Source organism: Vipera berus (genome assembly GCF_964194415.1).
Source record: "Vipera berus genome assembly, chromosome: 1".
NCBI classification, from domain to species: domain Eukaryota; kingdom Metazoa; phylum Chordata; class Lepidosauria; order Squamata; family Viperidae; genus Vipera; species Vipera berus.
This window is the reverse complement of record NC_138202.1, coordinates 135715112-135730494: the sequence shown is the minus strand read 5'-3', so window position 1 is coordinate 135730494 and position 15383 is coordinate 135715112. Positions and strand designations below refer to the sequence as shown.

General features: G+C 43.6%; 1 protein-coding gene across 4 annotated transcripts in view; it reads left to right on the top strand.

Moving 5' to 3' along the window:
• The window catches only part of DPP10 (dipeptidyl peptidase like 10), a 420223-nt gene that overhangs the window by 88661 nt on the left and 316179 nt on the right, over positions 1-15383 (top strand). For 3 of the 4 annotated variants that reach the window (XR_014026226.1, XM_081326185.1, XM_081326184.1), the window contains exon 2: positions 1657-1765. The exons of the other annotated variant lie outside the window; for it this stretch is intronic. Coding sequence is in view for 2 of the 3 variants with exons in the window: in XM_081326185.1 (XP_081182311.1) it covers positions 1745-1765 (21 nt within the window). In the remaining variant the exon portion in view is untranslated. The remainder of the gene's footprint in view (positions 1-1656; positions 1766-15383) is intronic. 4 annotated transcript variants of the gene reach the window in all.

The window sequence follows — 15383 nt, the reverse complement described above, 5'->3', positions numbered from 1 at the left end:
CAACCCGCCTTGCCTACCCTACAAGGTTCCATCCAAAAAAGGTGCCGGAACTCCGTTCTGAGTGTTCTATGAGAAAAAAAGCCCTGATTCCAAGTATCCATATCAGATCAAAATTGACTTTTCCTATATTGCTCCATATGCCCATATTGCAAGCTGAATATCTACAGTTGCCATGTGCCTTTCTTGATCAAATTAGAGGAATAATCTGCTAATATGCTTACTTATAGCACCCCACAGAGCGTAATTGTTGGATAACTGATTATCTATTAAAACGATATTACACCCCAAACCATTTATGAAATAATTGAGTCAGTGGTGAATTAAATCGTTGCCAGTTGAATGAAATTAAACTTTTGTCTTTATTACAACGATATTAAGAAAACAAATAATTTGAACACAAATAGACAGAGAAATCTTGTGTGGGGGATTTAATTTGCCAAAAAGTATTGCACACATACTGTGACCATTTCCATAAATTAAGGATTGAGGAATTTATTTGTTTTTGTCTAATAGTCAGATCAATTCGTTTCATTGTTAGCAATTAAAATTGGTTCTCAAAAACTTTGTGATATGGAATAAGTCATCCACACTAGTGGATTATTGATGTGAGGATTAAAAACTCCTTATTTATTTTGTATATGGTCCATTTGTATACAATATTAACTATAACACATTACTAAGAGACAGCTATCTCCCATAGTTTGTGTCTATCTCTTTAAGAATTGGCAAAAGTGTTAATCAAGCAATGGCATCTCTCAGGATTGAGGAAGACTGCCTGCTCTGCCTTGGGGCCTGTCCTTTGACAGGTCCCCAGAAATCTGGTTGCCTCCTATCCTGATGATGTTCCATTTTTTAAAAAAGTTGCTATTTTCCCACATAGTGGGATAGGATGTCTGGGGAGACCTATTGGATTTTGTTACACTAATGATGCTTGCGTCATGCCTCCCCATGTTTCTAGGATTATTGTTATGCTTTGAATTAATGTATTACTTGAGTTTACTGTTTTATTTTATTTTTACTTATTAAATTTACTGCATATGCTGCCCCTCTCACTACCCAAAGTGACTAATTTAAAGTAAATAATTCCTTATTCGGGAAGGCATTTTTTCTATAGGAAATTTTAAATTTATCTTATTTTTATTCTAGCTATCTGCCTGTTTTATAGCACAAGCCTTTTCATAATTTCAAATGATTATACTCTGTTTCAATTTTAATTGTTCGGTCATCCTCAATGTTTAACAAGCTTTAGAAGAGAAAGAGATAGTTTTTAAAAATAAAATAATAAAAAAGGTATTTTTTCTAATATTTATTTTTCCTGCATACTTATGATCATTGCCGTGAACGACCAGCACATATAAACATGCAGAAAACTGTAATGAAGAATATCCTAACTTGTTATTTGTACTATTCTGGTTCATATTATTTAAAAAACAACAAGGAAGTGTCTTATGGAACATGAAAACACATTTTATATATAGACTAAAAGTATCATGGATTAAATTAGATCAGTAGCTCCCAACCTTTTCTATACCTCGCACCCCTAGAACGCTTCTGATATATTCTTGCACCCCTTACAAAAATTTGAAATAACAGCAATGAATTATGCATATACACTATGCAATTTTTCTACTGTTGCACTCTGTTTTGTATTTAAAGATGAGCACCCACCAAATGGAATTACTACCAGCCCACCAGATGAACCTTTTCCTGTAGATCTCTTGCTCTCATTGTTGTTGAAGTGGAAATGCAGGGAAAGTTCCATTGGGTGAGTTAAAGTTCCACTTCTGCACCACAAGATAACACTTTCCTTTAGATGGAATAACATCAAAATATAATTATAAATTGTATTTCAGCACTTATAGTCTGGTATTGCCCTTTGAAATCTTTGGCTGAAAAATGTAGATGTTCAACGGGATAGAGAAGGTCAGAATAAGATGTTCTTCTGATGAATTTTTAATATTGTTGTATTTTTAAATGCCAGATTCCCCATCCATTCACTCTTTTACATAGAGACAGATCAGTTTAATCTATATTGACATCAAAATAGAATGTCTGGTGGGCAATGGGCTATATATTGTTAAAGAATAAGCAGATATATCTTCAGTATGAAAAGCAGATCAACAAAATGAAAGAATAATATAGTAAATACAACCTTAGCTTTAAGTAAATATTTGACAAAGTATTTTAAGAAATTCTGATTATGAACCGTCTTCAATGTGGATCACATTGTATGATGGCTAAGGGAGTACCTGTTTGCCTTAAAAATACCATACCCATAAAAATGCAGTAAGATTTTAATTGAGGTGTTACAAGGTGTAGTTCTGGTTCCTGTACTCTTCCACAAGTTTCAATGATTTTAATGAAAAGATAGAAGGAATGTTTATCTAATATGCAAATGATACAAAATTAGATAGGATAACAAATATCTTAGAACACATTTGAGACCCTCCCAAGAGGTCTGAACAATAAACTAAAAGTAGTAGAACGGAACTTGAGAGAAATCTGAAATGTTTCATTTTGGAAACTAAATAAATGCATACATATAAGATGAGGGATACCTGGCTTGGTAACAGTATTTGTGAACATGATATTCAAGTAATAATTTATTACAATTACTGTTCAAAATCAGCCATAGGGTAAGCCAGTTTGTTCTAGTGGTGAATCCAGTGGTTCAAGAGTGGGAGAATCCAAGTTCTAGCCTTTCCTTAGGAACAAAAGCCAACTAGGCGACTTTGGGCCAGTCACTCTCTTTTAGCCCTAAGAAAAACCTAATGGCAAACCACTTATAAAACTATATGTCCATATAGTCACCAGAGTCAAGATTGACTCAGAGGCAAAAAAACAAAAACAGAAAAAGAAAAAGAAAAGAAAAAGCAATCTGATGTGACCACAGGAAAGCTAAACACAATTTTAAGCTATATCATCTCAAATAGAGCCTTGGTGGAGCAGTGGGCTAATGCCTCCTTAACTAACACCAGCTGCCTGCAATTAGTGCAGGTTCGCATCCCACCAGGCTCAAGGTTGACTCAGCCTTCCATCCTTCCGAGGTAGGTAAAATGAGGACCCAGATTGTTGGGGGCAATAAGCTGACTTTGTAATAATGCTGCTTGGGGGTGTGTGAAAGCCCTAATAAGCAGGCATATACATAGAATGAAGGCTACTGCTAAGCTTGAAAGCCGCCCTGAGTCTTCGGAGAAGGGCGGGATGTAAATGGAATTAAAATAAAAAATAAAATAAAAAATAAATAGAGTTTTCATGTCATAGGATGCAAGAGTTCCTTTTCATGATGTAATACAGGGGCATCAAACTGCCAACCCGCAGGCCAGATGTGTCACACTAAAACCACACCCACCCCATTGCCGACAATGGGAAAAAAAGTCGTGACACACCGTGACACATCACATGATGTTGCGAGTTTGACACCCATGCTGTAATAAATCAGATCACACTTTTAGTACCATGCCCAATTTTGGATAATGAACTTTAAGGAGGATTTATAAAAACTGAAAGTGATTCAGAAAAGGACAGTGAGGATGATAAAAGAAATAGAAACTGATCTGGTGAAGAGAATGAAGGAATTGGAAAAGTTTAGCATCAAGAAGAGTAGACTGGGGTGGGAGATGATGCCTAAAGCAATGTTGTACAGAATAGTATCAAGATCTCTTTAACATTCCAGAAAGTACGACATGGAATATTAGATGTAAGTTACAAAAAGGGAGATTCTAATTCAATGTCAGAGTAAATTTTCTGATAGTAAGAGAAGTTTATCAGCAGAATAAATCACTCAAAGAAATGCTGAGGGTCCCTTTACTATGTATGTAATTGGAAGCTAGACAACCATATAAAAGATACTATATGGCAAAACACAACAAACTAAATTTCTTTTCAGATTGGCGATTCTATGATTCTATATAAAAAGTTATACCTAAACACATATCCTATATTTAAACAGCAGATTGTCTATACTACTGTACTGTAACATGTTCCCAGAATACTTAGGGCTACTTTTTATGTTCTTAAAATGCATGTATGTTTAATATATAGTTGTTTAGCAGCATCATGAATTTCCATAAGTTATATTTTTTTATCTATACATTTTAAAATTAGGGAAAGTTGCCTTTTACTGGCCTAGAATTTGGGTTTTCTACCTTTCTACCTTCTAATGAGTAAAAAGGTAAAGGTAAAGGTTCCCCCGCACATGCGTGCTAGTTGTTTCCAACTCTAGGGGCCGGTGCTCATCTCCGTTTCAAAGCCAAAGAGCCAGCGCTATCTCCGCGGTCATGTGGCCGGCATAACTAGACGCCAAAGGCGCACGGAACGCTGTTACCTTCCCACCGCAGTGGTGCCTATTTTTCTACTTGCATTTTTACATGCTTTCGAACTTCTAGGATGGCAGAAGCTGGGACGAGTAACAGGCGCTCACTCTGTTAGGCGGCACTCGGGATTTGACCCGCCAAACTGCCGACCTTCTGATCGACAAGCTCAGCGTCCTAACCCACTGAGCCACCGCATCCCTTGTAGCAACAGTTAATTTGGAGAATGAATATTATCATATAATATATTGTATTATATCAAATCAAATCATATCATAATATTACAGTCAGTGATTAAACCTAGCACTTTTTGCATGCAAAACAAGTGTATTGATAAAAGACCCTCTTTTGCTCCTCCCAATATCTTCTGTTCTGAACATCTGTAAATCTATCTGTTACATTCCAATATTCATTAAGGATCTGGGAAGTATTGCATTCTCTCTTGAATGAACAATTTTGTTGTTGTTGTTGTTAGTTGCGAAGTCGTGTCCGACCCATCGCGACCCCATGGACAACGTTCCTCCAGGCCTTCCTGTCCTCCACCATCCTCCGGAGTCCATTCAAGCTCACACCCACTGCTTCAGTGACTCCATCCAGCCACCTCATTCTCTGTCGTCCCCTTCTTCTATTGCCCTCAATCTTTCCCAGCATTAGGCTCTTCTCCAGTGAGTCCTTCCTTCTCATTAGATGGCCAAAGTATTTGAGTTTTAGCTTCAGGATCTAGCCTTCTAAAGAGCAGTCAGGGTTGATCTCCTCTAGGACTGACCGGTTTGATCGCCTTGCAGTCCAAGGGACTCGCAGGAGTCTTCTCCAGCACCAGAGTTCAAAGGCTTCAATTCTTTGGCGTTCAGCCTTTCTTATGGTCCAGCTTTCACTGCCATACATTGCAACTGGGAAGACCATAGCCTTGACTATACGCACTTTTGTTGACAGGGTGATGTCTCTGCTTTTTAGTGTGCTGTCTAGATTTGCCATGGCTTTCCTCCCAAGGAGCAAGCGTCTTTTAATTTCTTGGCTACAGTCCCCATCTGCAGTGATCTTGGAGCCCAGGAAAATAAAATCTGTCACTACCTCCATTTCTTCCCCATCTATTTGCCAGGAATTGAGAGGGCCAGATGCCATGATCTTGGTTTTCTTAATGTTTAGTTTCAACCCAAGTTTTGCACTCTCCTTCTTCACTCGCAACAAGAGGCTTTTTAGTTCCTCTTCACTTTCTGCCATTAGAGTGGTGTCATCTGCATATCTTAGGTTGTTGATGTTTCTTCCGGCAATCTTAATTCCAACTTTTGATTCATCTAGCCCTGCCTTTCTCATGATGTGCTCTGCATATAAATTAAATAGGCAAGGCGACAGTATACAGCCTTGCCGGACTCCTTTCCCAATTTTGAACCAATCAGTGGTTCCGTGTCCAGTTCTCACTGTTGCTTCTTGGCCCGCATATAGGTTTCTCAAGAGACAAATAAGATGGTCTGGTATGCCCATCTCTTTAAGGACTTGCCACAGTTTGTTATGATCCACACAATCAAAGGCTTTAGCATAGTCAATGAAGCAGAAGTAGATGTTTTTCTGGAACTCTCTAGCTTTCTCCATGATCCAGCGTATGTTAGCAATTTGATCTCTAGTTCCTCTGCCTCTTCGAAATCCTGCCTGTACTTCTGGTAGTTCTTGATCCACATACTGCTGGAGTCTAGCTTGTAGGATTTTAAGCATAACTTTACTAGCATGAGAAATGAGTGCAATGGTGCGATAGTTTGAACATTCTTTGGCACTGCCTTTCTTTGGAATTGGAATGTAAACTGATCTTTTCCAATCCTGTGGCCACTGTTGAGTTTTCCAAATTTGCTGGCAAATTGAGTGTAGCACTTTTACTGCATCGTCTTTTAAGATTTTGAATAGCTCAGCTGGAATACTGTCACCTCCACTAGCTTTGTTGTTGCTCAGCTTTTCTAAGGCCCACTTCACTTCACATTCTAGGATGTCTGGCTCGAGGTCAGTGACCACCTCATTGTGATTGTCAGGGATGTTAAGCTCATTCATGTTTAGTTCTTCTGTGTAATTTTGCCACCTCTTCTTAATCTCTTCTGCCTCTGTTAGGTCCCTGCCATTTTGGTCCTTTATCATGCCCATTTTTGCATGAAACGTTCCTTTCATCTCTCCAATTTTCTTGAAAAGATCTCTGGTCCTCCCTATTCTATTGTTTTCTTCTATTTCTTTGCATTGTTCATTTAAGAAGGCATTCTTATCTCTTCTAGCTATTCTTTGGAATTCTGCATTTAATTGGGCATATCTTTCTTTTTCTCCCTTGCCTTTCGCTTCCCTCCTTTCCTCAGCTATTTGCAAAGCTTCCTCAGACAGCCATTTTGCTTTCTTGCATTTCTTTTTCTTTGGGATGGTTTTGGTTGCTACCTGTTGTACAATGTTGCGAACCTCTGTCCATAGTTCTTCAGGCACTCTGTCTATCAGATCTAATTCCTTAAATCTATTTGTCACCTCTACTGTATATTGAACAGGGATATGATTTAATTCATACCTGACTGGCCTAGCGCTTTTCCCTACTTTCTTTAATTTAAGCCTAAACTTTGCAACAAGAAGCTCATGGTCTGAGCCACAGTCAGCTCCTGGTCTTGTTTTTACTGACTGTATAGAGCTTCTCCATCTTTGGCTGCAGAGCATATAGTCAATCTGATTTCTGTGTTGACCGTCTGGTGATGTCCATGTGTAAAGCCTTCTCTTGGGTTGTTGGAAAAGAGTGTTTGCTATGACCATCATATTCTCTTGACAAAATTCTATCAGCCTGTGCCCTGCTTCATTTTGTACTCCAAGGCCAAACTTGCCTGTTATTCCAGTTATCTTTTGGCTTCCTACTTTAGCATTCCAATCCCCCATTATTATTTTTTTTTTATTATTTTGGTTATATTTATATACCGCCCTATTCCCTGAGGACTCAGGGCGGTTTACAGGGAATTAAAAATCCAAAATACAAAAATTAAGAACCAAATTAAAAAATATTAAATTAACCCTGTAGTCAGTTAAAAAGAACCCCAAATTAAAAATTCCTCCTCAGTCTGGGCCCGAGAGCTCGAAGAGCCAGGTCTTCAGGCCCCGGCGGAATGATCGAAGGTCGGGGGCAGTTCTCAGCTCCACCGGCAGCTGGTTCCAGAGGGCAGGCGCTCCCACCGAGAAGGCCCTATCCCTGGGTGTCACCCGCCGGCAGTCTCTTACCGGCGGGACCCTGAGCAGACCCTCCCTGTGGGAGCGCACTGGGCGAAGGGCATTTGATGCCGGCAGCAGGTGTTCCCTCAGATATCCCGGACCCAGGCCATGTAGGGCTTTATAGGTGATAACCAGCACCTTGAATTTCACCCGGAGGGCAACCGGAAGCCAATGCAGCTCACGGAGTAGAGGTGTTACATGGGAGTATCGGGAAACCCCCATTACAACTCGCGCGGCCGCATTCTGCACCAGTTGAAGGCTCCGAGTGGTCTTCAAGGGCAGCCCCATGTAGAGAGCGTTACAGTAGTCCAAACGGGAGGTCACAAGCGCATGAGTAACTGTGCGTAGGGCGTCTCGGTCCAGATAGGGACGCAACTGGCGCACCAGGCGAACCTGGGCAAAAGCCCCCCTGGTCACGGCTCCTATATGGTCTTCGAAATTGAGCCGTGAATCCAGGAGGACGCCCAAGTTGCGAGCCCTATCGACGGGGGGTAACACCTCACCCCCCATCATTAAAGATGGAATAACTTGGTTAACCCGAGATGCCGATATGCACAGCCACTCAGTCTTGGCGGGATTGAGACGAAGCCTGTTTCTCCCCATCCAGACCTGAACCGCCTCCCGGCACCGGGACATCACGGAGAGGGCATCACTGGGTTGGTTCGGGGTGGAAAGAAAAAGTTGGGTATCATCAGCGTACTGATGATACCCCACCCCAAAACCACGAATGATCTCGCCCAGCGGCTTCATATAGATGTTGAACAGGAGAGGCGAGAGAACCGACCCCTGAGGGACTCCACAAATGAGAGACCTCGGGGCGGATCTCTGCCCTCCTGTCAACACCGACTGTGAGCGGCCCTGGAGGTAGGAGGAGAACCACCGTAAAACGGTGCCTCCCACTCCCAGCCCCCTGAGACGCCGCAGTAAGATACCATGGTCGATGGTATCGAACGCCGCTGAGAGATCTAATAGGACCAGGACAGAGGAGCAACCCCTGTCCCTAGCCCTCCAGAGATCATTCACCAGCGCGACCAATGCCGTCTCCGTGCTGTGTCCGGGCCTGAAGCCCGATTGGTACGGGTCCAGATAATCAGTTTCCTCCAGGAACAGAGGGAGCTGATGCGCCACCACACTCTCAACAACCTTCGCCAGAAAGCGAAGGTTGGAGACTGGACGGTAGTTGTTTAAAACAGCCGGGTCCAAAGCAGGCTTCTTGAGAAGGGGTCTCACCACCGCCTCCTTCAAGGCGGCAGGAAAGACACCCTCCTTCAAGGAAGCAGTTATTACTGCATGGAACCAGCCTCGTGTTCCTTCCCGAGCCGCATAAGCTAGCCAGGAGGGGCACGGATCCAACAAACAGGTGGTGGTGCTCAGTCTCCCCATGATCCTGTCCACATCATCAGGGGAAACAGGGTCGAACTCATTCCAGATAACGTGCTCAAGACCGCCTGATTCCTCCACATTAGACTCTGCCCAGTCAGAGTCCAAGCCGGTCCGGATCCGAGTGATTTTGTCCGCCAGATGATGACTAAACTCCTCGGCTCGTCCCTGCAAGGGATCCTCTCTCACCTCCTGATTTAGGAGGGAGCGAGTCACCCTAAACAGGGCGGCCAGGCGATTATCTGCGGACGCGACAAGGGCGGCAAAGTAGTTAGACTTCGCCGTCCTTATCGCCGCAAGATAAGACCTTATAAAGGTTCTTAACTGCAATCGGTCGGATTCGGATCGGCTGGATCTCCAACCGCTCTCTAGACCTCGTCTCCGCCGCTTCATCTCCCGGAGCTCCACAGAGAACCATGGGGCCCAACGGGATCTGCGTCGGGTCAGAGGTCGCATGGGTACAACGCAGTCGAGTGCCCTGGTGGCTGCCGTTTCCCAGGCCTCCACCAGGGCATCGACTGGGCTGTGGGTAAGGGTGATAGGTATAGGCCCAAGCGCCCTCTGGAACCGATCTGGGTCCATTAGGCACCTGGGGCGGAACCACCTGGTCGGCTCCGCCGCCCAGCGGCGGGGGATGGCATGACGGAAAACTAGCCTCAGGAGGTAATGGTCTGACCATGACAGAGGGGTGATGGACGGAGAACCCCCTCCCAGATCATCCAACCACTGTCCAGACAGAAACACCAGGTCAAGAGTGTGACCCCCCTCATGAGTTGGGCCCTCAATAACCTGGGTCAGGCCCATGGCTGTCATGGAAGCCATGAACTCCCGAGCTAACTCCGACGACCCTCCCAGTGATGGCAGGTTGAAGTCACCCAGGACTACGAGCCTGGGGAACTCCACCGCCAACCCTGAGAGGGTGTCGAGCAGCTCGGGCAGGGCTGTTGCCACACAGCTGGGCGCCAGGTATGTAAGCAACAAGCCCAACTGAACCCGAGGACCACACCTCAAGAGGAGGGTCTCACTCCCGGCCATCTGGACAATGGTGGCCTCCCGGGGACACAATGTCTCCCGAATAACCACTGCCACCCCACCACCCCTGCCCTGAGCCCGTGGCTGGTGCAGCACCCGGAAACCCGGCGGGCATAACTCGGTGAGAGGCACCCCTCCCTCCGAGCCCAGCCAGGTTTCCGTGATGCACGCTAGATCCGCACATTCCTCCTCGATCCGATCACGGATGAGGGGAGCTTTATTAACTACGGATCTAGCGTTAAAATAGACCAGCCTGAGCTCAGGGGCCTGATCACCCTCATCCCTGGGTAAGAGGGTGCTAACCGGAGGGTCGGAGCGCGCCACTGCTCGAAGATAGCGGGGGCGCGATCCCAGATGTTGATATGACCCTCCTCGCAAACACCTGCTGCCATACCCTATCGCCGTGGGGATTCGATACCCCACCCCCACATTCCCAGCGCCAGCAGCCACCTCCCCCAACCCCGTCCCACCAGGACCTCTAACAGGACCAGACTGAGTGCCGGTTACAAGTTCCCTCCCCACCCCCCCTCCCTCCCCCTCCCTAACCTCCTAAAATAACCGGCTAAAAATCTGATCAGGGGCCTCTTAGCGCGTCTTAACTCGAGGCCCCTATCCAAGCCCAACCACCTCTCGGAGTCCCAAGGCTTGGGCCCGTCATTAAGGGGAGTATGAAAACAGGCGACAGGTCACGCCCATGAGGCAGGAACCGCCCTAAGGGCATACAAGTCCGCTTCGGAATAACGATGGATCATATAGCACTCAATTAGTCTCTTGGGGCCGATGTTGAAAATATGGCCAAAGGATTGTTCATTGATGGTACGAAGATGGAAAAAGAACAGGTCCAGTGGGCATATCTCTCAATCTGCAAAGCCATCTCAGCTCTCACCCGAGATGGAGTTCCAAGGGACAACCTCAGCCGTCCTCTCACTCCGGCTGAGGAGTCTAACTGGAACAGAGAGAGAAAAGGGGAGTCCCAAGCCAGGCCCACCCCAACTGGTCTCCCACACCAGTGAGGTGGTCGCTGACCAGTCCAGAACCGTCCTCCCACCACGGTTCGGTCCCGTCCACACTGGATTATCCATAGGGGGATCTTAGTTCCCATCAGGTATGGGGCTAGCCATAATGCCTGCCTGTCAACAAAAGAAGTAAGGAACAGGCAGGCCAGGCCTCTGTCAATCCTCACAACGCCAGCCCGCACCGCCAGTCTGGGGGGGGAGAACAAAACATTCTCTCCCTAATGTCCATCCACCAGTCCAAGCCATCCTTCAACGGCGGAAAGAAGTGATCCCAGCAGTCATGTTGGGTCCATGACGATAAGGACATCATTTTTGGGTGTTAGTTCTATAAGGTGCTGTAGGGCTTCATAGAACCGGTCAATTTCATCCTCTTCAGCACCGGTGGTTGGGGCATAGACTTGGACTAATGTGATATTGAATGGTTTGCCTTGGATTCGAACTGAGATCATTCTGTCATTTTGAGGATTGTATCCCAGTATTGCTTTTCCTATTTTTTTATTGACTATGAAGGCTACTCCATTTCTTCTGAGGGATTCTTGCCCGCAGTAGTATACCTGATGGTCATCTGAATTAAATTCACCCATTCCTGTCCATTTTAGTTCGCTGATACCTAAGATGTCGATGTTTAGTCTTGTCATCTCTTGTTTGACCACGTCCAGCTTTCCTTGATTCATGGACCTTACATTCCAGGTTCCTATGGAGAAAAAATCTTTACAGCATCGGACTTTCCTTTCACCACCAGACATATCCACAGCTGAGCGTCCTTTCGGCTTTGGCCCAGTCGCTTCATTCTTTCTGGCGCTACTAGTACTAGCCCTCTGCTCTTCCCCAGTAGCATATTGGACGCCTTCCGACCTGAGGGGCTCATCTTCCAGCGTCATATTGTTTTGCCTTTTGGTACTGTCCATAGGGTTTTCATGGCAAAGATACTGGAGTGGTTTGCCATTTCCTTCTCCAGTGGATCACATTTTATCAGAACTCTCTGCTATGACCTTTCCGTCTTGGGTGGCCCTGCACGGCATAGCTCATAGCTTCATTGAATTACGCAAGCCCCTTCGCCACGACAAGGCAGTAATCCATGAAGGGGGAATGTACAATTACTAGTACACTAACACTATTAATGGCAAAAAATGTTCTATTTAATCAATATATGTATCATGCCATTGGACAGCATGATGATAAAAGCTAGTAGATTAAAAGATAATTTCAGAGACAATGTATTAATAACCTAGAATAATGAATTATTATTAATGAATTGTTATTATAGAATAGCATGGATATGTTCTCAAATTTCCCAAAGATAAGAACAACTGATGTCTCATTGGATGGTTCACCCAGATCAACCCTGACAAGAACTCACTACTCTGTAATGCTTTAAAGAAATTATAAAGCAGAACAAAGAATAAGTGACATACTTGTCACTCAAATAATCTCAGACTTATAGTTTCTTCATGCATCCTTCTGATCACCTTGCATAATAGAATTTTCTAAGTTTTTTTTCTGTTTTCTTGCAATTTTATCTTTTTCCTTTCCCAGATGATCAAGGTTGACTGCCACCTTGTGACAGCATGCAGTCACCCATAGTTCTCTGTTATCTTTTCACTTATTCAGCTACCCAAAAACATTCTTTTTAGCTAATAACAGACCTTGAGAACATGTTTTTCACAGGAAAAAGGGATGGCTGCTGTGCTAGCAAGGAAGAGGACAGAGCTGGAGAGTTGAAAAAAAACAGATTTATGAAAGAAGAAAGAGGAAGAGACAAGGAGGGTAATGGCCTGCAAACTAAAATGGTTTCCATGACAGTGCTGGCTCTGAAGGATTATTGGTTCCAGGGGAGCCTGGGGCCAAGTTTTGAGGTGGTGATAAATGAGGAGTTCAGGAGAAGATGCAGTGAAGGAAGAAGAGGTACAAGGAGGTGGGGAGCAGGTCTACTCATTACAGATAGATTTAAGCAAAAATGGAAGAAGATGGAAAGAGGAAAGAACTTACGTGGTGAGTCCAAGGGAGAAAATAGCTGAGAGAGAAAGTGCTAGCTGAAATAATTAATTTCCTTACTTCTTAGTAGGAAGTAGATTTAGGAGTAGCAATACATAGATTTAGTTCATACTTAGGTTGCCTACAATTCCAACAGAGAATTAGTTTGTTTTGAAATGCCTATCTAAATATGCTTAGCTCAACCTTGTTTCGTTGCTTTATTGCTGCTTATAAATTGCAGGGAAGTGGAGGCATAAGAAATTTGCTATAGTGAATTACTTCCTGGAAATGAAATTACAAGCATGACTTTGCTTGCTGTGTAAAAAATAAATTACAAGAGGTGTCTTATATGCTGAGCTGGATCAAGACCCATGGACCCACAAAGACCTTATGATTCAGCTAATTTCTCTCCCTTTCCCTGTTTTTCCCCCCATACTTACACTCAACATTTACTGATTTATACCTATTGATCCATTGATAAAGTTGTATGTGTTTCTGTACATGCCTATTTGTAGTTGGCATATAGTTTTACATGATCAGGAAGTTTTAATTCTTCCCTTCCCTCTTCCTGCAATCTTGCTGGCATTTAACTCACTACCTTGGATACTACTCTTAAATTCATCAGTTAAAATACATCAGTTACTGATCCCCTTTTCCTTGTGAATGAGTTGTTCCTGCTTATTGCAATCTAAGGTCTAGAGGTCTTCCAGTCCAGTCCCCTGCTCAAGCAGGAGAACGTATACCATCTCAGACAAGTGACTGTCTAGGCTCTTTTTTAAAATCTTCAGTGATGGAGCACCCACAATTTCTGGGGGTAAGCTATTCCACTGGTTAATTGTCCTCACTGTTAGCACGTTTCTCCTTAATTCCAGGTTGCTTCTCTCTTTGGTCAGTTTCCAACCATTGTTTCTTGTCCTGCCCTCTGGTGCTTTGGTGAATAACATGACCTCTTCATCTTTGTGGCAGCCCTCAAATACTAAAATATTGCTATTATGTCTCCCTTATTTCTTCCTTTCTTTAGACTAGCTATGCTGACTCAGGAATTCTGGGAGTTGAAGTCCATGAGTCATAAAAGAGCTGAGGTTGCCTACCCCTGGACTAGCCAAACCCAAGTCCCACAGCCGTTCTTTGTATGTTTTAGTCTCCAGGCCTTTGATCATCTTAGTTGCTCTTCTCTGATTTTTTCCAAACTCTCAACATCTTCTTTGTGATATGGTGACCAAAATTGGCTGCAGCATTCCAGGTGTGGTCTTACTAGGGTTTTATAAAGCAGTACTAATACTTCACATGATCTTGATTCTATGCCTCTGTTTATTCAACCCAGGATTGTATTAGCTTTTTTGGCTGCTGCTGCACACTGCTGGTTCATGGTCAAGTGATCATCCATTGGGACTCCAACGTACCTCTCACAGTTATTGTTTTTAAGCCAGGACTTGCCCAATCTGTACTTGTACCTTTGATTTTTCCTGCCTAAATGTAAACTTTGCTTTTCTCCACACTGAAACTCATTTTGTTGGATAGGGCCCATTGTTCAAGTTTGTCGAGATGTTTTTGGATCCTGAGTTTGTCTTCTGGGGTGTTGGCTACACCTGCCAGTTTGGTGTCATCTGCAAATATGATGAGTTCCCCTTCTATTCCCTCATCTAAGTCATTGATATTGAAGAGTACTGGGTCTAACATGGAACAGTGTGGTACCCCACTGCTTACTTCTCTCCATGAGGATGTAGTGCTGTTGAGGACTACTCGTTGAGTACAGTTTGCCAGCTAGTTACAGATCCATCTGGTGGTGATATTGTCTATTCCACCTTTTTCTAGTTTACCAAGGAGTAGGTTGTGGTCTAATTTAGCAAATGCCTTACTGAAGTCTAAGTATACTATGTCCACAGTGTTTCGCTGGTCTATTAGTTTAGTCACTTTGTCAAAGAATGAAATAAGATTGGTTTGGCATGATCTGTTTTTAACAAACCCATGCTGGCTACTAGTTATAACTTTGTTTGCTTCTAGTTGTTTGCAGATGTTTTTGATTATCTTTTCTAGGATCTTCCGGTATTGATTGGTCTGTAGTTTCCTGGGTCTGTTTTTGATTTCTTTCTATCTTGAAGATGGGAACCACATCAGCCCTTTTTCAATCCTCAGGTACTTCCCCAGTGCTCCAGGATTTTTGAAAGATGTGGTGCAATGGTTCTGAGATCACATCTGCCAGCTCCTTCAGAACTCTGGGATGTAATCTGTTGGATCCCAGTGATTTATACTCATCAAGTTTCTCTTACCATTTTCTTGCTTATTTTAATTTTTGTTTCAGTTTGTCTTTTGCAGTGGATGTTTTGGTATGTTGGGCTATAGTTTTTTTTGTGTGTGAAGACTGATGCAAAGTATGAGTTAAGCAACTCTGTTATTTCCTTGCCATATTCTCTCTTTAGCAGACCTACAGTTTCCTTGACTTTTTTCTTGTTGT